The sequence below is a fragment of the Eschrichtius robustus genome, chromosome 4 (genome assembly GCF_028021215.1).
Source record: "Eschrichtius robustus isolate mEscRob2 chromosome 4, mEscRob2.pri, whole genome shotgun sequence".
In the NCBI taxonomy this organism is placed as follows: Eukaryota; Metazoa; Chordata; class Mammalia; order Artiodactyla; family Eschrichtiidae; genus Eschrichtius; species Eschrichtius robustus.
The window spans coordinates 9,819,680-9,842,596 of NC_090827.1; the positions used below are offsets into that span (position 1 = coordinate 9,819,680).

The 22,917-nt window shown below is 37.5% G+C and overlaps 1 protein-coding gene and 1 pseudogene across 4 annotated transcripts in view; both read right to left on the reverse strand.

The window, feature by feature from the left end:
* Positions 1-22,917, reverse strand: part of FAM13A (family with sequence similarity 13 member A) — a 342,137-nt gene that overhangs the window by 59,808 nt on the left and 259,412 nt on the right. For all 4 annotated transcript variants that reach the window (XM_068542447.1, XM_068542446.1, XM_068542445.1 and 1 more), the window contains 2 exons: positions 4,922-4,963; positions 2,188-2,367 (listed from right to left, as the gene is read on the reverse strand). In XM_068542447.1, the coding sequence (XP_068398548.1) occupies positions 2,188-2,367; positions 4,922-4,963 (222 nt within the window). The remainder of the gene's footprint in view (positions 1-2,187; positions 2,368-4,921; positions 4,964-22,917) is intronic.
* LOC137764422 (protein BTG1 pseudogene) lies at positions 8,850-22,738 on the reverse strand (annotated as a pseudogene).

Consider the following 22,917-nt stretch of genomic DNA (forward strand, 5'->3'; position numbering starts at 1 on the left):
AGTGCAAGAAGGTTCCTTTTTCTCCACACCCTCTCCAGCATTTGTTGTTGGTAGATTTTTTGATGATGGCCATTCTGACTGGTGTGAGGTGATACCTCATTGTAGTTTTGATTTGCATTTCTCTAATAATTAGTGATGTCGAGCAGCTTTTCATGTGTCTCTTGGCCATCTGTATGTCTTCTTCGGAGAAATGTCTATTTAGGTCTTGTGCCCATTTTTTTGATTGGGTTGTTTGTTTTTTTGATATTGAGCTTCATGAGCTGTTTGTATATTTTGGAGATTAATCCTTTGTCAGTTGCTTTGTTTGCAAATATTTTCTCCCATTCTGAGGGTTGTCTTTTCGTGTTGTTTATGGTTTCCTTTGCTGTGCAAAAGCTTTTAAGTTTCATTAGGTCCCATTTGTTTATTTTTGTTTTTATTTCCGTTACTCTAGGAGGTGGATCAAAAAAGATCTTGCAGTGGTTTATGTCAAAGAGTGTTTTTCCTATGGTTTCCTCTAAGAGTTTTATAGTGTCCGGTCGTACATTTAGGTCTTTAATCCATTTTGAGTTTATTTTTGTGTATGGTGTTAGGGAGTGTTCTAAGTTCATTCTTTTCCATGTAGCTGTCCAGTTCTCCCAGCACCACTTATTGAAGAGGCTGTCTTTTCTCCACTGTATAGTCTTGCCTCCTTTGTCACAGATAAGGTGACCATAGGTGCGTGGGTTTATCTGTGTAGCTCCTGTTCACTTTTGCCCTTACCCTGCCGTGCTCCTCCCCGGCCCGCCCCAGGTACCCACCGCCACCAGGACCACTGTCCAGCTTTGTTCTACCATGCTCACTACCGCTTCCAGCCTCTGCTTGCTATGCCTCTGTCCAAACAACGAGGGTGGAAAGCACGATGTCATGACACACTAAGGATCTTAAAAATGCAGTGTTGCTACATCCTGTGTGGCAAAAAATGAGGCAGAGGCTAAGAACAGTGTTAGGTGAATAATTGGTACTTGCTGTATTAACACAATATAGGCGACACAGACTAATTATATACCTAAACACTTTCTATAAAGCTTAGTCAGTAGCTAATTTTAAATGTAAATATGTCCCGAATTATAATTTTCCTACTTTCTAAAGGAAATATTACAGCACCCCCTCCTATCCACCAGCTCTAAGACAAATATTTTTTAAAACGTGCTGCTTATACCACTTGAAAAGTCAGTGGGTTATATTACTGATACTTTTTAATTTCTAAAATTACATTTGTTAATATAGCTCTTAAACATCTTTATAATGTGCAGCATGGAATTTATTTATACTATTTATCTTTTGTATTTTCTTTAAGCAAAGAGAAGTTGCTTTTTTTCCATCAACATTTTGATGTAGATTATGAGTCCAGGTGAAAAGGAACGAGGCAAACTAGGGCTTGGTTTAGTCTTTAACATTTAATAAGAATTTCAAAATAATAACTTTATAGAGACTAAATGCTACAGTAGATAAAACTTTCAGGAAAAATATGGGACTAGTCTATTATATATAAATTTATTTTCCTTGACAATTTAAATCATGATTATTCAATAAGATGAATGGTAATTATTCATTTGTATTTTATCAAATCTTTTAATGGAGAATAAAATTTGTTGTAATACTCTTCTTGAAATTCATACTGAGAGAATGCCTTAAAATTAGTCATTATAATAATAAAGAACTCAAGCATTTCCTCTTTTGTTAGACTTAAGCTCAACCTCTCTTGTAGTAAAACATCATCAACTGTCAGAGCATGACAGTAATATTCTGGTATTTAATCAGGTCAAAATAGTAGGGAAATCTGCTGGCTCATAAGCAGTCTGATAGCCAACTGAATGTTGTCTAACAAGGAAAAAAACCACCTCTGGACAGGCATGTGGCAATTTTCTCCTCCAGTGGTTCAGGATCCCTCTAAATATTGACAAGATATTCCTGAGGAAGCCATGAAATGTATTAAATCAGAGGTGACTTCCCATAACATACAAAACATCTAGATGAAAAGGAAATACTTATTCAACCACTTATGAATTTCCAAATGCTAGCCAAGTTTAGAAGGGTCAAAATGAAAACTTAAAATTTTAACCTGAGTACTGAAACGAGAGTGTCTATAACACAGTCACTAATTCGGGTGTATATTTTTAAAGGAAGATGAGCAAATGCAAACAAGAAGTACCAATGCCAACTCACATGTCACTGCCATGTCGAACTTCATCCTGCTCCTCAGACTGGCGTCGCCGCTGTTTGGTGGATGTGGAGAAAGATGCTGGTGATGTTCCAGATTCTGAGTCCTCTGAACTCTGGCCTCCAGAGCTATTAACATCCAAAAGATGTTGTTCTACAGCTGACCGGATGGTTCTTTCTAAGAGCCTGGTAAAAAAGAATGCAGAGTCAATCAAGCAATGAAACTTATCAATAACTGCGTTTAAAAATACGTCCCCGTACACAGAAAACACACTGGTGGTGGCCAAGGGGGAAGAGGCTGGGGGAGGGATGGAGTGGGAGGCTGGGGTCAGCAGATGTAAGCTTTTATATATAGAATGGAGAAACAACAAGGTCCTACTGTAGAGCACAGGGAACTGTATTGAGTATCCTATGATAAACCATAATGGAAAAGAATATGAAAAAACTGTATTCAGTATCCTATGATAAACCATAATGGAAAAGAATATGAAAAAAGAATGTATGTGTATATATATATGTATAACGGAATCACTTTGCTGTACAGCAGAAATTAATACAACATTGTAAATCAACTATACTTCAATTAAAAAAAGTCCCCGTAATATTGGAAATATCAGCATTTTCCATGGAACATCTACTACAGCTTCATGAGCAAAGACAGTATGAGGCATTAATCCCCAAATATTTGCGCTGTGTATTAAAAACAAAGCTACACAGAACAAATTCCACCAATGTGATAATTGTGTTTTCCATCTTTGTGAGCCCAGGATTACTGAAACACTCACAGCAGGTCTAGCAACAATTATAGGAGGCATTCAGGAAATAAAGATCATTTAATATAAGGCAGAATGAGGAAAGATTTTTTTCCTCATAGAATAATAATGGACCTATTCTTACAAAGGTGAGTTTCTTCCAGATTTATACCAGTTCTGCAGAGGAAGACGGTATGATTTACAAAGCAAATTGGCACAAATGATTTTATGATGCCTAGTATCTCTTTGGAATCCCTTTAAGATAAAATTATATAGGCAACAATGCTATTAAAAAAGAACACCTTACCAGAGCAATTACTCCTCATAACAGAATGGTAAAATCTTTCTGAACCTCTATTCAATTAAGTTGTAATATATATGATTGAAGCTGTATTCATGCAAACACCCCAATGTATATTACTGGAGATGGAAGGATAGATTTACTTTGTTCAACCTGAAGAAAACAGGTAAGCTCAGGGGCTAAAAAGAGTGCATGATAAGACAGATGAGGTATCATTTTTAAAGCTATATAATCTTTCAATGTGTCTAAACCCATTTTTATCACTTCATTATTTAATTCTGAATAAGCAGGCATGAAAAATTCTGAACTGACACTCCTCAAAGCATGTTTTCCTTCACTTGAAAAAAGGATCACATCCAAACTCATCAAATTGTATACATTACGTTTGTGTATAGTTTTTTGTATAGACACCTCAAAAAAGCTGTTAAAATTTTTAAAAACCACATATATTTAAAAAAAATGGTCAGATTGAGAAACACATTCAGTTAAATAAGATGAGTTTTGAAAATTTAAGAACTTTAGATTTTCCAAATGTAGTTTTATAATAGACTCACAGTAATTTCATTAAAACTATTTTACAACCATGAGCAAGTACGGAATGACTAGGCATTAGAACTTTAATATCTAGAACTCTACATCCCAACGATTTGAGATTACCTAATAGTGGTACATAGGAAAGTGAATAAATTAATATATACATGCATACCGAAGCCACACCTTTTCCCAAACGTTACACAAGACATATAAGAAGTAAAGGTCATTAGGAAACAGACAAGAACACATCAGTCTTGGTATAATTCTGGAATCTCTTTAAAATTCACAAAGATAAAAGCCGTCAAACCTGCCCTCTGAGTGCTTCCTCACATAACAAGGAAGGGAAAAAAAAAAAATCCCAACTCATCCTATCAGAGCCAAATTCATACCAATTAGTGTTCCTTCTAATTCTTTTCTCTTCTTCCTGATCACACATCTTCCCCTCCTCCTCCACCGGATCCCTGCTCATGGAACAATGCTCCAGAAGGCCCACCCAGGTCCCAGCAATGTCACAGGGGTAAAAGCACAATGACCAGGCCAGGGGTAGACAGCTGAAGTTTAGATTTTAGTCTAAGTGCGGTTGGTCGTCTTAGGAGGAAAAAGACATGCGATGGACATAATTCACAGAGCACTGCCCCCCTGCCCTGTGGAAGAAGAACTGGCTGCCATCACTCATTTGCCTCCTTTTCTGTGTCCTATCAGACTGTAAAGGCCCCAAAGGCAGAGCACAAGTCTTACTTGACATTAGACACCTAACACTATGCTTGGCATACAGCAGGCACTCCATAAATGGAGGCTGATTCAAACGAACAAAGGAAGAAGTAAAATACACGGTTCGAATTTCCGCCGTTAATGGCAAGACACCTCCCAAAGCACACAGACTGCTTTGCACGTATTAACTGACCGACACGATTTGACTAAAATCAACAGAAAATCTCATATGTTCACACGGCTGAGGGGTCTTCAGTCACACACCCACACAGAAGCTCAAATAGGAACGCTTCTTATTTAGTCTTCTCCTCTGGCTGGTTTTAAAAATCATCATTGGTTGCTTATTATATTAATCTTCCAATGTTATACACCAATAGAAAAGCTTTTTTACTGTTTAATACGTGAGAGGAGGGGAAAAAAACCCAAAATCCAGATCACTTACTCTCCTGTTGCCGACACATTGCTGACTTGGGATACGTGGGCACTGTAGAAAAGAAGCAAAAGAAAGGAAGCCAGGTTAGACAGAGGACCAGAGGCTGCGAATCCAACATGTGAGGGCATCCCGGGCTGAAAGTATTAGCCAGGCCCTGAATGACCCTCACATGACATTTAATTATCCACTGACGGATGCTGATTTTCACCTGTCTCTAGATTAGAGATGGCCCTGGGTGCATATTCCCAAACAGCTTTTTTTCTCCATGTTAAGATGTCCATGACAGATAGTTTCAAAGGTGACCCCTGAAAACAAGTGACCCCTGAAAACCATCTCTGCCTCTCAGACTATTGCCATGGCCCTAGTCTGGGGTCTTTGAATTTTCCCCAAATATTAATACGATTGCTGCCGACTGCTTTCCTGCTACCAACTCCCCCATCCCTGCTCTCTGCAACCCAAGTCTGTTCCCTCCTGCCCCACTCCCTCCAGACCTGCAGACAGAAGCATCTTCCTAAAACTGCTCTGAACATGGAGCAGGGGCCACAGGGGACAGAGAACAAGGAACAAACACTGTTTTCTACACGACTCGAACTGAGCCACATTTTCTGCCTAAGTTCCTCAAGATGGAAAATACCTCAAGCTCTGTAATGTTTCATCTTAACACCTAATTTATAGCCCTTTTATTGAGCATTTATAAACTTCCTCTAGCCTTCCCATTTTCTCCAAAGCCTGAATTCCTTCGAAAGTATTAAAAACTAGTCAATTAAAAAAAAAAAGTAGTCCATATAAAACGGAATGGTGAAATGAGAGAACACTATCTGATTAGCACATTTCAGAACTTCACCCTTTTGCCTCCATTCTACTTTCATATAAGCACAGTGTGGGTCGAGGCTGGCATCTGTTTTAACCATATCAGTGTGAGTACTTTCTTACATTCTGCCCTGTAGTGCTTAATTGGCTTCTAAATCAAGATTCAAAAGTATCTATGTTGAAAATGAGATTAAAAAAAACCCTTCAGTGCATGTCAAACTACAGTTTTGCCTAACAGATCTAACAGTTCTCCCATTTTTACTTTCTTCTTTGTAGAAGACACCTGAAGAAAATAAAAGCTGTTAATGACCAATACTGATGGTTGCCTTTCAATCACTCCAAGAATCCTCACTTATACGACAGAATTTTCAGCATGTGAATGTGTTGCTTTGGAATCATCTGTCGAGTTTTTCTTCCATGTACATGTATATGTATATCTCATCCCTTTCCATTTAGAACCTAAGTGCTTCAAGGGATTGTATAATATTTCTCATCTTCTTTCATGACAATACCTACGAATACCACCAGCACCATACCCAGCACAGTACTCATGATCCCAGAGGTGATCAACAGACACTCACTCTACCCCAGAGAATTCCTTTAGCTAAAGCTGCAGCTCTTTGTCATGGTCACAAACCACAGCCAAGTCCCAGAAAAACTGCATAAAAGAGTGCTATTGTTCACAAGGGAAACGTATGAGAAGAATCTTCATTAATAAATGAATGAACAAATAAATAAACCCGCATGCTTACTGAGTGCTCACTATGTTTCAGACATTGTGCTTAGTATTGTTTACATAGCTTTTCTCATTTACTGTTTACAATAGCCCCCTGAAGTAGGTACAATTGTTTTCTTTTCCCTATTTTCAAATGAAGAGGTTAGAGGGGTTAAGTCACTCACAGTCATAGAGCCAAGAAGTAGATGAGCTGAGATTCGAACCAAGAAAGTTTTAGCTTAGAGTCTAAGCTCCTAATCACTACACTCGGCTTTCTGAATCCGTCACTCACTAGAAGAAACACTCTCTAGAGTCATCTTCCTATATGGAGGCCTGGACTTAGGTATTTAACTTTGCTTTTAATTACAACCATTTCTGCCTCACAATACCTGCTATTCATAGAGGTTCCCAGGTTACATAACCAACAATAAACCCTTTGCTGTTCTCTGTCCTGAGCTGGAACAGGCAGTCCCTGCTTTTGATGCTTGTGGCTCACCCTCTGTAAATTCAACACTGTATAATTAACTCCTGTACTCCACTTCTCATGCAGTTACACAACCTTGGTTTTGGGAGCAGGGGCCAATTTGAATAATGACTCCGGGAGAACATACAGGCGGGAAAAGAATACAGACCTGCTAGATACTAAAAACATGCCAAAGACATACAAATATAATCAGCCAATCAGTCAGCCATGCCATCTCAGAATGAAGAGATGTACGTCCTCTCCTCCCTTCCATACACTTTTGACCTGAACTTCTTTTTGCTTCTTAAAGCACACACCGATATTTTTATGTTCATTTTGGGGTGGGGCGGGGGGTGGGTAAGGAGGAGAAGATGAAAAGAGGTGAGGAAGAAAGAGACACGAAAATGACAACAAATGGGACCAGGTTCTGAGATTCCTAGCTCTCTGAGTAAGTGCTTCTCAAACTCTAATGTGCATCAGAATCACCCAGGATCTTGTTCACACACAGATTCTGATACAGTAGGTCTAGGTCTAGGAAAGGGGAAGCTGAGATTTTGTATTTCTAACACATTCCCCAGTGATTCTGATGCTGTTGATTTGTGGAAGACATTGATTAGCAAGGTTCCAAATTCTTGCAACTAAAATTCTTTTAGACTTCAGTGACTTAGATATCACAATTGCTATTTTTAAAGATTCTGAGTTATGAAGGTATGATTTGGAAAACATGTGCTAATTGGAATGAATAAAAGGCAATACATCAAAATTTCTCTCAGAGCTTAAAGAAAAATGACCTGAGCCATCTAAATCAGTCTTAAAGAGCCTTTCTCAGAATGCAAAATAAATGAATAAATCAATAATAAGACTAAGTAATTAAACCATATTGATTTTTGTTAATATATTTATCTTAGGTCAAATTTATGATAAATTTATATTTTTGGGTTTTTGTAATAGGCCTTTGGAATTTGTGGTATTACTTAATGTGTCCATACTTCCATGCTTTTAAAATAGAATTTTTCTAAAGGAAGTATTCTTTTTTTTAAATGCCAAGAAACAATTTATTATAGAGAGAAGAAAAATCTCTCATCCAAAATACAGAAATCTGTACAACCCTGCCACAATCAATACACATGAACTGTACAAACTCACACCAGTTCTTAATTTACCAAACAAACTATGACTAACAAGGTTCACAAAATAGATGGCGGTTTATGGAAAAGACTGTTCCCCAATTAAGTACAAGGAAAGTTACAAACCAGACCTCTACTTTCTAAAAATAAGAAGTATACTCAGTCTTAGAAAACTACAAGCCAGCAAATGTACAGAGAGCCGGCCGGTGCTAACACCACACTTGAGACAGTGCCTTTTTAAGGGTCTTTTTCAAAGCCTGTTGCCACTGCAGATTCTGGTCACTTGCTACTTTCAAAGCCAAAAACACAACACAAGGTCTGACCATTTCCCCAGGTCATACTTCCTAGTTTGTCTTATGTACCTTTATACATATTTAAGTGCTAGGTAAAAGTCTTGTCATAAAATTTCCAGTACTACCATGTTTAAAATGTTGAGCTGCCAAAAAGGATAACAACTTTAAGTGTCATAGTGCAAATTTTCTCTGCAAGTTCTACTGCAGAGAAAGGTTCTTTGAAATACAGATTTGCGTTAAAGGGACTGATGTGAAAATTTAGGCATCATGTCTGGGAGAAACTGAAACCACCCTACGACTTCACTCCCTTGCAAATAAGGTGATCCTTTACTTGGACGCACAGGCGATTAAATCATTGAAAGGTACTGTCCAAACTACGGCACTGTCACTTAAAAAATTTTTTTGACCACTCTATCTTGTGCCTGTGACATGGTTTAAATTCCATAATCTATCTCCCAAGAGGAGCCCACCCAAAGCAAGTATCAAGTTTATCCATCCATTATAAGACGATGCATCCATAGACTATATCTTAACCTGATACAGTCATTATACTGTAGTGTTTGGAAGGGCTTGTTCTGTCCAAGAGGAGTTCCTCCTTGCAGCTGATTCTGCTGTCTACCGTTTGCACGTCGGTGCTGTTTTGGGTGCTACCTCCTGCTGGTGAGGCTTCGTGCAGCACACAGATGGAGCCAACCTCTCCGGTTCTGCGGGACACTTCGTAAGGGTCAACCCAGGGTGTGAGTTCACTTGGGAGAAGCCTGCACAGCTCCTGACCGCTCAGCCCAATCCGCTGTGCTGGCCTGTCCAATGAGAGGATGCATTTTACGGTTGATGCGAATACAACGGTAACCCGATCCCTTGCAGGGCTTTTCTGGGAACCAGTGAGGTTTCTAATGTTCTGCCAGCAACTCCTGCAGGCTCCGGCCGAAGGTCTGCAGCTGTCGCTCGCTCGTGAGCCCCTTGATGCGGAGGAACTTGGAGACGAAGGCCTCCTTGGCTGCCATCTCGCCTATCACGGTGTTGGCCCGGGTGTAGAAGGGATGCCGCGGGGTCGGCCCGGGCTCCCTCACAGGTCAGAGGGCTGAGAGAGAGAGAGAGAGAGAGAGAGAGAGAGGAGGGAGGGAGGGGCGGACGGCTACGCTTTTTCTCCTTTCTTTATAGTAAAAAAGTTATTTTCGAGACAGGAGGCGCCCAGAGAGAGGAAGGGACGAGCGACCGCGGGCTGGTCACAGCGCCCGGACCTCCCAGGACGCCGCGGCCTCCGGCTCTGCAGCCTCCGAAGCTCGCAACAGTTGCATTTCCAGCTCCGAGGGGCCTAAAGAAAGTATTCTGAAAAGAGAACGTTTTGCGTTGGGAATCAGAAAAGTGAAGTTCTGGTCTTGGCTTTGCAGTTCATTAGCTGCAATCACAGTCAGACTGTTGGTTAGCTTGTCCGCTTTGGGTTGGTTTCTTCATACAGAAAATGAAAGCCTTGGTTCGTGATCTCTGTGATTTTCTTTTAGCTCTAAAAGTTTATGACTATCTCAGTTTCAAGTTCATTGCCCTAAAGTTTAAATCATTACAAAAGCTTATAACTGCATATTTAGTTTTATGACAGTGTCAGTCATAGTTAGGGTTTATCAGATACCAAAATGGCTTTGGTCAGGTATCCAATCACCTCCATAGTTCCTGTGGGATGTGCTTAACAATTCATCAATAACAAGATTTCTAAGAATATTTAATGTCAGAAATAGGGCCTGCTTCCATTGTTATCATCAGCTCATGGAGGTAATGTTAAGACACTAACAAAAAGACAATAAGCAAATAAGCTAAAGTGAAAGATAATGATTTTCTTCATCTACATGTAGCTTGTTTTCTATCCCCTGCAGAGAGCTAAGAATAATGCATTTTTTTCAGAGCACTTGACTGATTTGCTAAGAAAATCTCTTACTTAGGCAGTGTAAACACCTGAATATGGAAGAATTCATTTCCTAATGTTGATAAAGCAAGTATTCAAAACTAAAATAAAGAAGCAGACTCAGCATTATGGTCAATTTCATCACCCAAGCCTACTTAAGTGATGATGCAAATGAATGTCCTCCTGGCACGGTCATTCAGAACAGATTCTGAGCCTACTCTGAAATATATTCTATGACATAGTTAAATATATTTAGTCTTTATTTCTATTAGCAAGACACTTCCATAAAGTGATTATGCTCAGAAATATTAGTCTATAAAATTTGCATGGGATAAGATGCACAGAATGCCTGTTGACAACTGATTCTCTTATTAGATCTCTCTCTCTTTTTTTTTTAATATTTATTTTTGGCTGTGTTGGGTCTTCGTTTCTGTGCGAGGGCTTTCTCTAGTTGCGGCAAGCGGGGGCCACTCTTTCGTTGTGGTGCGTGGGCCTTTCAATGTCGCGGCCTCTCTTGTTGCGGAGCACAGGCTCCAGACGCGCAGGCTCAGTAGTTGTGGCTCACGGGCCCAGTTGCTCCGCGGCACGTGGGATCTTCCCGGACCAGGGCTCGAACCCGTGTCCCCTGCATTGGCAGGCGGATTCTCAACCACTGCGCCGCCAGGGAAGCCCTAGATCTCTTGATTTGAAATAAAGAAATCTTTCAAATCTACTGAAACCAGACATCTTGAAGAAGGATGTGTTCTCTTTTATCTATCTGTTCTCTTACTTCAGTATATTCTCTTTTCAGTGGTGTATAAAATGCTGCCCGTAAAATATTGTTTTAATAGGAACCATTAGGTCTAACAGAATTATCCTTTTTCTCTAGGAGATAATATTTACATTCAATTTTTTTAATGAGTAAGAATTTAAAAGACAATTATGTGGTTTGTTTAAGCCTCAGGATGAGGATCCAGTAACTAATCGTCAAACCAGAATGAAACTCTTAATTTGTCTATTTAACAGAATATGGTATTTTTAGTATCATCTTAAAATACTAAAAGTTGATACACACTGTCAACATTATAAATGACTATACCACTACTTCCTTGTAACTGTATAATGAATTTTTAAATTAAAACATTTTCATGATTTTTAGTTCAATTCTCTACAGTGCCATAAAACAAATACACTCAGTCCTCAATATTTATTCACTTTGTTTTAACTTTTAGTTATGATTATCACATGCAGAAATTTTAGGGAGCATTTATACGTATTTAGATTTTGACAAAAAATATTTATCCCCACATATTTTTATTGAAACTCACATATACTATTCCTTTAAGTATTAGGACTGATTTGAAGAAACGAATTATTCTTCATTCCTATATCTTGATACTGTATAAAATATTTTCTAACAAATTAAACTGAGCCCATCAAAATGTCAAAATACATTTTGTACAGCTTCTTTTGGGCCCTAATTATGGGGGTTATCAGTTTCATATATTTAGAATGTTTTGCATAAAAAGAAATTCAGAGGTTTTTTTAGTTTTTAGACTAAGGTCTTTATAAAGCAAAATTAAGAAATGAAATGGAGAGGTGACTATATATACTATACCCATTTATAGATGAGGAAATTGAGGTTCCGAGAGGTTTAGTATCTCACTCAAGTTTACACAGCTCTGATTCCATCTCATGTAATCTGGCTTCAGATATGTCCTTAATAACAACATAATCCTTATTCTCAAATAATGCTGCTATTCACATAAATCTTTGGCTACACATGTTTCTTTTCTTAGAATTAGAAGAGATTATTAAAAGTACTTTTTGCATTCACATGGAAATTTCTTCTCAAAATTTATGCTTTCCAGAAAACCTTTTATTTCATCTAGGTTTTCATGTTTATTAGCATAAAATTGCATGAAGTAGTCTATAACCTTTTAAAAACTACTATACCCTCACAGCAAACTTCACTTCTGATTATTAGTATTGTCCCTTTTTTTTTTTTTCTTAAGTTTACCAGAGGTTTTCTTTTTTATTATTTTCATTTTTACTCTCAAAGAATGAGATCCTGGATTCAAACATGAGTTCTGCTATTTTTATGTTTTCTTTTATTATTATTAAATCCTTTCAGGTTTCCAAGAAGTTGCTTTTCTTCCTTTTTATAACTTCTTATTCTGAATGTGTGGCTCCTTTACTTTCAATCTTTTTAAGAAGGTGAAGTTACTTCTTAAAAAGAGCTTAGATCTCATTCCACAAATTTTGATAATGTACTTTTCCTCGTTTTCTTCCAAATAGTCTGTTTTTATTTCCTATTTGAATTTCTTCCTCCCTTTAGGAGAGTTTTTGTTGGTTGATTGGAAATTTTTTCTTAATTACCCTGTGGTTAGAAGACATGACTTAATATTTCTACTCTTCAAGAACTTTTAGAGATAGCTGAGTAATCTTTTAGAAAGTAGCAGGAATGCTTAAGCCCTATTTGTAGGTTGTAAAGTTTAGTGTATGTGATGCTCCTATATTTTAAATCTTATTAATTTTATTAAATTCTCAGCGCTATTTATAAATTTTTTTTGTTACAGACATATTGTGCTATATATAAGTTCTATACTTCAAATGTGGTTGCATGTTTATCCTTGTTAACTTAAGAGTTTAAATTTATATGATTTGATACAATGCTAGTTTATACATACTTATTATTTCAACCTTTATATTTTTAGTATGGATTTTACCCAATAAATGTAAGTCTAGGTTTGTCCTGTTTAATGGATTTGGCTTTAAACTCTAGTTGTTCTGGTACTGATATTGCTATCTCTGCTTTCTTTCTGTTCATATTTATCAGAGATAAATCCTATATTATTAACCTTTCTGTGCTATTTTGTTTTAGGCATAGCTCTTTTGAGCAAAACATAGTTCAAGCAGTCATTTTAAAAAAAGTATTTTTAGCTTTTATCAAAGAATTTAATCCATTTACACTTACTGTCATAGCTGATACATTTGTTCTAGTTTTATATTTTTGCTTTATGTTTTATAATTTTGGAGCTTCCTTTTCCTTTGATTTCTGTCTTTGCTCTTATCTTCTGAGGTGATTTGGGATATAGGAATCCTATGCACAATTCTACTAGTTGTTGCCTCTCCAACCCATACATCTGTAACTATTAAAACTGAAACAAAAACCCAAAAAACAAACCACCAGAAAAAAACCCTGAAACGCTTGACGCCTGCTTCTACTCTCCTACCTTCCATGCAAGATAAGAAATTTAGAATTTCATTACTTTCTTTGGCCCTCCACTAATAATTATAATCAGGTTTCTACTTCTTAATTAAAAAAATATTTTGGGGGATTCACCTCTCAATTAGCTGGGTATATATTAACACTGATTTCTATTTCTATTAGTATGGTTTCCTCCTTAGAATCATAATTTTCAGGTTGGCTTTCTGATCTCTGACTTTCATATCTAACATTATTTCTCTCACAGCTTTTTCTTTACCCTTTTCATTTTGGAAGAGCTTCTCAAGTTTCTCTCTCATCATGTACTTGATTTATTTTAAATACTTGCTGCTCTTTACTGCTTTCCAAAGTTTTAAAAATGTCTGCAAATACATTTCTAGGCTTCTCTTTCCCTCATTTCAGCTGTTCTTGTGTGTCTCTAGCCTTTTAATTCTCAACTTATTCTCTCCTTACAGGTTCCTACTCATATTTCAAAGAGGTTGGTTATGTCCTTGAACATTTTTGGAGAAGATTAGCAAATATTACTTCTCAAGTTTTCCTCTGAATCATACAAAAAACAGTTTTCTGAAATCTGTTTCTACTCTGAGTCCTCAGAGCAAGTCATCCTTTCCCCTAGAGTTTGTAATTTCTCTTTATAGGTCCCAAATAGTTCTTCGTGTTTAGGGGTTCGTAAGGGGGAACAATCAATTCAGGCAGAGCCATTATCAAAAACCTGGCTGGGTATATTGTTCTGAGTTTATTTCATTGTCGCTTGGCCACAGGCAGATGCCCCCTCTTGGATTTAGACTTTAAAAGCCAGGATACGATTCTGCCCTTGAACAATCTACAATGCACACTTGAGTGGACTTGCTGTTTAGTCCAATTTATGATTAAGCTGGAGAATCAGAAACAAATTTGTAGTTTGTCTTTGTGCAGTGTACACTTGAAAGCATGCATTAAATCCAGTAATCTTCCTGCCTTTATCCCTTTCTCAGATGCCTTTGTTAGGTAACTGAGCATCCCAGGGGGATACCTCCTCCTCTCTGTTGTTTTGTGTGCTTAATGTTCTAGTCTCTAAATGGGAGGTGAAAAAGAATACACAACTCAGCTCTGGATGGTTCAGAAAATAAGTTTCTGCTCAGTTGGGGGAATGTCACTTGCTTTTCTGGTCAGTGCAGTAGATACTGGAAGGAATCCAAGTCAGTTTCTTTTGCCTTCCTTCTTTGTGGTCACTATGTTGTTTAGATGGTGAAACATGAAGCCTGCAAGGCGAAAATACGTTTCTCAGTTCATCTCCATTGATGACGTTGCCTTTGACTTAGTTTTCTTCTTTTTTTTAAAAAATAAATTTATTTATTTATTTATTTTTGGCTGCATTGGGTCTCTGTTGCTGCGCACAGGCTTTTCTCTAGTTGCGGTGAGTGGGGGCTACTCTTCGTCACAGTGTGTGGGCTTCTCATGGCAGTGGCTTCTCTTGCTGCGGAGCACGGGCTCTAGGCATGTGGGCTTCAGTAGTTGTGGCACACGGGCTCAGTAGTTGTGGCACGTGGGCTCAGTAGTTGTGGCTCGCGGGCTCTAGAGCGCAGCCTCAGTAGTTGTGGCACACGGGCTTAGCTGCTCCGTGGCATGTGGGATCTTCCTGGCCCAGGGCTCGAACCTGTGTCCCCTGCATTGGCAGGAGGACTCTTAACCACTGCACCACTAGGGAAGCCCCTACAGTTTTCTTCATCATTGTTATAAAATTGTCTGTAGTTTTTGTCTTTTATATCATCATTAGAATTTAAATGGGAAGCTGGGAGTAGTTATATCAGACAAAGCTAGTCTGCTTTTAACCTAGAGGTTTACATTTTATTAAAATCTTAAGTTCTTACAAACAGAAGTCTATCTATAGGGAGGCAGGGAGAATGAAAAATGAAGCAGTAAGAGATCTAGACAGAATGGCTACAAAGGCATCATTTTCTACAAGTAAATTTCTCCTTTGCTTTTTCATGCTGAGGAAAGATATGAAGAGATGCATAAAAATATAAAAATTTATATAATTTATCTTTGTTTCTCAGTATAGCCTAAATATATGTTTAATATTTTAATTAACATTGATAGAATTAAACTCAGAATCTGTACTTCTCTTTTACTATGCAAAAAATATAACTGATTCTCAGATGTCAAGAACTCAGTATTGAATCCCTAAAGAATGGTATGATAAACAGTAGTAAAGTTTATAACCATTCTTCAGTATAAAATAATTATACTGTCGGTCTGGTTCAGTGATTTTCAGCCAAGGATGTGCATCACTTTATGACACTTTTTCTCTCTAACTTTTTTACTGTCGTAAAATACACATAATACAAAATTTACCATCTTCACCATTTTTAAGTGTACATCCAGTGGCATTAAGTACATTCACATTGCTGCACAGCCCTCACCATCATTCATCTCTAGAGCTCTTTACATCTTGTGAAACTAAAATTCCTATTCTTAAACAATAACTCCTGAATCTCCCCTTTCCCCCACCCCCTGGCAACCACCCTTCTATTTTATGTCCCTATGAATTTGACTACATTAGGTATTTCATGTAAGTGGAATTTTACAGTATTTGTCTTTTTGTTATTGGCTTATTCCACTTAGTATAAATGTCCTCAAGGTTCATCCATGTTGTGTATGTGTTAAAAGTTCTTTCCTTTTTAAAGGCGGAATAATACTCCACTGTATAGTCTGCATTTTGTTTATCCATTCATCCACTGATGAACATTTGGGTTGCTTCCATCTTTTGGCTATTGTGAATAATGCCATTTTGACCATGGGTGCACAAACATCTCTTTGGGACCCTACTTTCAATTCTTTTGAGTATATACCCAGAAACGGAACTCCTGGATCATATGGTAATTCTAAGTTTAATTTTTTTGAGGAACCACCTTTACTAATTTTGCTAGTGGCTGCAACATTTTACATTTCAACCAGGAATGCACAAGTGATTCAATTTCTTGTTATCTTTACCAATACTTGTTATTATTATTATTATTATTATTATTATTATTATTATTATCGTAGTAGCCATCCAACTGGGTATGAGGTAGTGTCTCATCATAGTCTTGATTTGTATATCCCTGATGATTAGTGATGTGGACCATCTTTTCATGTGCTTATTGGCCATTTGTATATGTTCTCTGGAGAAATGCCAATTCAAGTCTTTTGCCCATTTTTTAATTGTGTTGTATTTGTTTTTTGTTGAGTTTTAGGAGTTCTCTATCTGTTCTAGATATTAATCCCTTATCAGATATATGATTTGCAAATATTTCCCCCCATTTTGTGAGTTGCCTTTTTCTTCTCTTGATAATGTTATTTTTTGGATCATAAAATTTTAAAAAATTTAAAGAAGTCCAATTTATCTATTTTTTCCTTTTGTTTCCTGTGCCTTTGGTGTCACACCTAGGAAATCATTGCCAAATCCAATGTCATGGAGCTTTTGCCCAACGTTTTCTTCTAAGAATTTTGTAGTTTTAGCTCCTGTATGTAGATCTTTGATCTATTTTGAGTTAATTTTTGTATATGGTGTTAGGTAAGGGTTCATTAGGTAAGGCTTCAACTTCATGCTTCTGCATGTGGATATCCGGTTTTCCCAGCACTATTTGTTGAAAAGACTGTTCTGTGACACTTTTTGAAAATATGGACACCCAGCCCACTTGAGCCTCAGAATCTTGGCCAGTGAGACCCAGGCATCTTTAATGAGCTCCATATACTTCATACCATTAAGATAGTATTATCAAAAAATAGAAAAATAACAAATATTGACAAGTATGTAGAAAAACAGGACTCTTGTGCATTACTAGTGGAAATGTACTTAAAAATGTATAAGGTGGTAAATTTTATATTATGTGTATTTTATTGCAATTGAAAAATAATTTAAAGTTGTTTAAATGGCAAATTTTATTTTATTTATATATTACCACCAAGAAAAAAAGAAAAAAGAGCTCCATAAGCAGAGGTGATGTATCTCCTCAGTTTAGAAATACTGTTGTAGTCAAAACGGACAAGGTAAAAACAATTTAAATATATAGTTATCTGTGTCTAAAGACACCCAAAATATCTAGCTGACTTTATCATCTTGGGGAAGAAAAATCAAGTAGATAATTAAATAAACAGCCTGCTTATTTGTTCTACTTTTTAGTTAGTAGCCTGAAACAGGCTTATAAACAAACACAATGTATGGTATGATACACTTCTCCAAACTATCCCATCTGATAATAAGAGCTTTTTACCTCAAAATGATAATTTAGAAAACATACATTATGCTTAAGGAGAAAAATAAACTATTAAAAATTTAATAATACTACCCCCCCGCCAAACAACAAACAGAAATTCTAGCACAAGTTGTTTGGAAAGGTAATCCCCAAAAAGCTATCTAAAGATGAGTTAGAAATAATTTTTCTACATATCAAGATAAGAGTGGTATGATATAATTTCCAGATCCCATCTAGTATCTATTTAAATCTGAATTTATCCAAAGCTAAATTTTTTCTTCAACATAAATTCTGCAGTAAAGACTTTCATAAAATTGATGCTTCCTGGAGTCTAAGAATAAAAAGTTAATAAAATCCTAAAGAATGAGTTTGTGTGCCAAACAGCTAATTTAGAAATAAATCTAATTGATGTTCCTGATTCAGGAAAATTAGAAAACCTATGAGGGGGTGGGAGGGAGGTCTAAGAGGGAGGGGATATAGGTATACATATAGCTGATTCACTTCATCGTACAGCAGAAACTAACACAATATTGTAAAGCAATTATACTCCAATTAAAAAACAAAAAGAAAAGAAAACATATGAAATACTGAAACTGACCCTAAGCAATTCCAAATCTTCTAAAATAGTAATTCAGCTTCAATTTGCATGATGAGTATTAAAACTTGGGCTGAAATTGATAAAGACTTAATTTCAAGGTTTCAATGAAGCCCAAAATGAGAAGGGGAAAACAAGAGGATCAGTGCAGATGCTAGAAGACAAGTGTTAGGTAAGGAATGAGACACCACTCAGAGGCCAGGTGAGTTGTTTAGAGCCCAGTGAATAAAACTGGTTACAGGTATGCAGTCCCTGAAGCATAGATTCAGGATTTTCATAAAGCACAGGCAAAGACGGGTGCTAGGTATATGTAAAATTTAGGTATTCGTAAAGAAGGAATTCATGGGTCAAAGTTAGATGGGATAGGATGAGGACAGGACCTGACCCTGGCCATAGGGAAGGTGAAGATAGTGTGGGGAGATGGGAGCGAGCAGGTAGAGACGAGGAGGAATAGAAAGTGGAGATCAAGAACCCTACTCCCCGTGGAAATAACCACAGAAATCAAAACCTGGGCTTGGCAACACTGAAGACTTCGATAAATAGAAGTAGAACTAGCAACAGATCCCAACCGGATCTGACTGGATGCCACCGAAAGAATTCAGACAACAGCGTGCATGTGGCGCAGAAGAACACCTACTGCAAGCTGCTTTCACACTGATCTGAGCAATTGAGGTAGGGGCTCCTTTTCCGGGATTCCAGCCTAGACTAGGACAGAGGCCAGGGTGTGCGCATCTTTGCCAAGCATGTTCTGCACCCTTAGCATGCAGGTTCGTGTTTATTTGCGGCAGTCTCACTAAGGGTTTGGTATAACCGGTCCTTCCCTTTCATTCCCTTAATCACTTCAACAGGGCAGGTAATCTCTAACGAGCATCTGGGGAACAATGACACCTACTGTTTGAGCTACTGTAGCTGCAATAAACTTGCCACATGGGATGGTGGCAGGTGTAGATTTGTAGCTACTATTTCTTTCCTTTGCAAAAAAGGACAAATGGCTCTATGGTGAATTAGGTTAGGTTGGAGAAGTACTGGAATTAAAGAAGACAGAGTTCTTATCACAGAAGACTATTCATCTAGAATGAGAACATCTGAGTGCATGCCTATTTATAAGAGGCCTACCTTACTACAGAAAGGCCTGAAGGCAGTGGAAACGTACAGTAGACTAACACGTGGTTCAGCCGTAGATGTTAGAATAGCAATCACAGAAACCGCAATTCTACAGGGTGAACGGTGGGGCAAGGTAGTGACTGAAATGGCCCCTCTCGGCCTCTGTTCCTGTAACCGACCTCCCTACCCCCAGCCACAGGAAGGTCCTGGAACCTGCACTCATGCACTGCAGCCTCTCGGTATGCTCTCCATCTCCATTCCAGACACAGACCCTCTCTTGTTGCTATAAATAATGCACCTCGTCTCCACTCCAATTGCTGGATGCCTGTCTGATCTACTGTATCTGAGTTCCTTTACAGAGCAGCTATTCTCCTTCCTCTGAAATGGGAGGCCTGCTTTGCCCTCATCTTCTCTCTGTTTTGATTTGGTCTACCTGAAGACGGCCCACTCCCAAACTTGCAGCCACTGAGATTTGCCATTCTACCTTATGTTGGACCTCTCAGAATAAACCACAAAACGGAATACCCCTCCGTTAAATACCCCATCCCCTCTGCCTGGCTGCTTGTGGCTGAATCTACTTCTGGTGAAGACCCACCTCAGATGTGTCTCATCTCTTGATTGGGCCTTTCCTCCCCTGAAAAACCTGACCAATTAACACTGTCAATACATAATATTTAGTATTCAATATCCTTAGCCAGGGAAGATAGCACTTTGCCACTACCAATCATTTTTTACTTTTCAAAGGCACAGAAAAAATTATTTTGGATTTAAAAGAGCCAATTTAGTTTTTCATCATGTTAATAATCATTATGAAATTCATTAGTCATGTAATGACTCCCCTTTTCTAACACTGCAGCAAAGGAATTGTAATAAAGTTGGAGGGAAAGGAATAGAAGACAAGGACATTACAAAAATTTATTTAAAATGTTTAAGCATTCATTTGCTCTTACTAGAGGAAGTGCAAAAAAAAAAAAAAGTGCACTGATTTATAAATTAAATTATCAGTGGACATGTTTCTGTTTCTAGCCCCAAAATCTAGAACTTAGTCATAATCAACAATCATGTTTTCCTTTTTATACTTGAATTCTGTATGCTAGATTAACTCAAGAAAAGTCAATCTCAAACCAGCCATGCAAATAATTAAAAAAAAACAGTTCATGTTTTATCAATAGATTCTCCCTATTTCATGTCAAGTGGGTAAGAAAAAAAGCTAAGTTAACTTGTACCAACCTAATTCTTACATAATTTTTAAGATTATCATGTAATGTTATTCAGAAAAAGAAACTACATTTGAAATTTTTAATTTCAGGCCAAATAATTACGAGTTTTGCATTTATGAAATATCTCCACTTAGTTTAAATTCCCCTCACATGAAAAGAATGCCTGCTGGTAATTTTTCCTTTCTCTGCAACTTTACCACTACTATAAATGTGGGCTAGTATGCACATTCATTTTCTCCCCTACTTTGATCATATTTTAGTTTTTATGACTCTTAACATTGAAAGGTCAAATAGCTTCTATCGAGAGTTCAGTAAATATACTAATTTTCTTTACATTTTTTTGCTTTCATTTAGGAAGTACAGAATTTCTTTTTTCAAGACTACAGAATTACTCTACATAATTACAAAATTTACACTCTAAAACACAATTATGTGTATCTGAGGACTTGCAACTTATAAGTCCATTTTCCCCATCTGCTTTTTAAAACAGTAGTAAAAATAAATAAATAAAATTTAATACTATGTAAAACATAGATTGATGTTACCCAGAGTAATAAAACTAAGACATTCAGAGAATAGTTTTCATTAGTTGTCATGATCTGGTGCTGGAGTCTTCTGTACTGTGTAAAACCTGACTTCCATTAATATATGATAATCATTTGTTTGATATTACTGTGTGTATTTACATAATGAATACTAGCATCACTGTGTACCCAGCAAGGACGTCCTCATGGGTTTACAGTAATTGCACAGTCAAGACAGCCTATAAACCAGAATGTGCTGACTTGGTTGGCAGGAAACCAGGACGAAGCAAATGGACCACCATGTTGTCTCAAACTGAAACCTCAGATGTTCCCTGTCTTGCCACAAAGTGATTACGCAACAAGCTTCAAGTCGCTAAAGGGCAGAGCACTACTGCAAAGCAGTTACTTGGCCAAGCCTGACGCCCTATGACACATTTCGGAACTGTGGTGGTTGAATTAAAGTCTAAATCTAACACTGAGACCATTGCAACAAATCAGACTCAAAAACAAAATATTTATGTGATACCCTGACGCTGCTTTTTTTTTTTTTCCACATCTTTATCGGAGTATAATTGCTTTACAATGGTGTGTTAGTTTCTGCTGTATAACAAAGTGAATCAGCTATACGTATACATATATCCCCATATCTCCTCCCTCTTGCGTCTCCCTCCCACCCTCCCTATCCCACCCCTCTAGGTGGTCAGAAAGCACCGAGCTGATCTCCCCGTGCTATGCGGCTGCTTGCCATTAGCTATCTATTTTACATTTGGTAGTATATATAAGTCCATGCCACTCTCTCACTTCGTCCCAGCTTACCCTTCCCCCTCCCTGTGTCCTCAAGTCCATTCTCTAGTAGGTCTGCGTCTTTATTCCCGTCCTGCCCCTAGGTTCTTCATGACCATTTTTTTTTTTTTTTTTAGATTCCATATATATGTGTTAGCACACAGTATTTGTTTTTCTCTTTCTGACTTACTTCATTCTGTATGGCAGACTCTAGGTCCATCCACCTCACTACAAATAACTCAATTTCGTTTCTTTTTATGGCTGAGTAATATTCCATTGTATATATGTGCCACATCTTCTTTATCCAGTCATCTGTCGATGGACAGTTAGGTTGCTTCCATGTCCTGGCTATTGTAAATAGAGCTGCAATGAACATTGTGGTACATGACTCTTTTTGAATTATGGTTTTCTCAGGGTATATGCCCAGTAGTGGGATTGCTGGGTGGTATGTTAGTTCTATTTTTAGTTTTTTAAGGAACCTCCATACTGTTCTCCATAGTGGCTGTATCAATTTACATTCCCACCAAGAGTGCAAGAGGGTTCCCTTTCCTCCACACCCGACACTGCTTTTTAAAAAGTAGAATTCAAAATTGAGGAAAGGTTAAAAGAAAAACAAAAAAAAAACTTCAGCAATTTAAACTTGAATTTATATGGTCATATTACTTTCAAATATAGTTTCTAAGCCTCTGAAGTGGGTAGGTAGTGAGGAAAGCAATGCAGTAAGAAAAGCCTGGTTCTAGGTTATTATTGATACCTAAGTGGGATGGTTCACTGAAAATCACATCAATACAACAACTTCTTAGTCTGGAGGGAAGTGATCTCATCTAACATCTACTCTGATGTAAACTTACCTGTTTTAAGAGTTGTCATTCTGGCTTTATAAACTTTAGAAAATAATCCTGAACTCTAAGAACTTGCTGAATATTAGTTTGACACTTCACTACTATCTAGAAAATGACCTAACGTAAGCCAAGACTTCTTCAGCAAGTGAGGCTTAGGCTCAGAACCCTCCCCACCTGCACGTATGTATAGAACAGAGATTTTAAAAT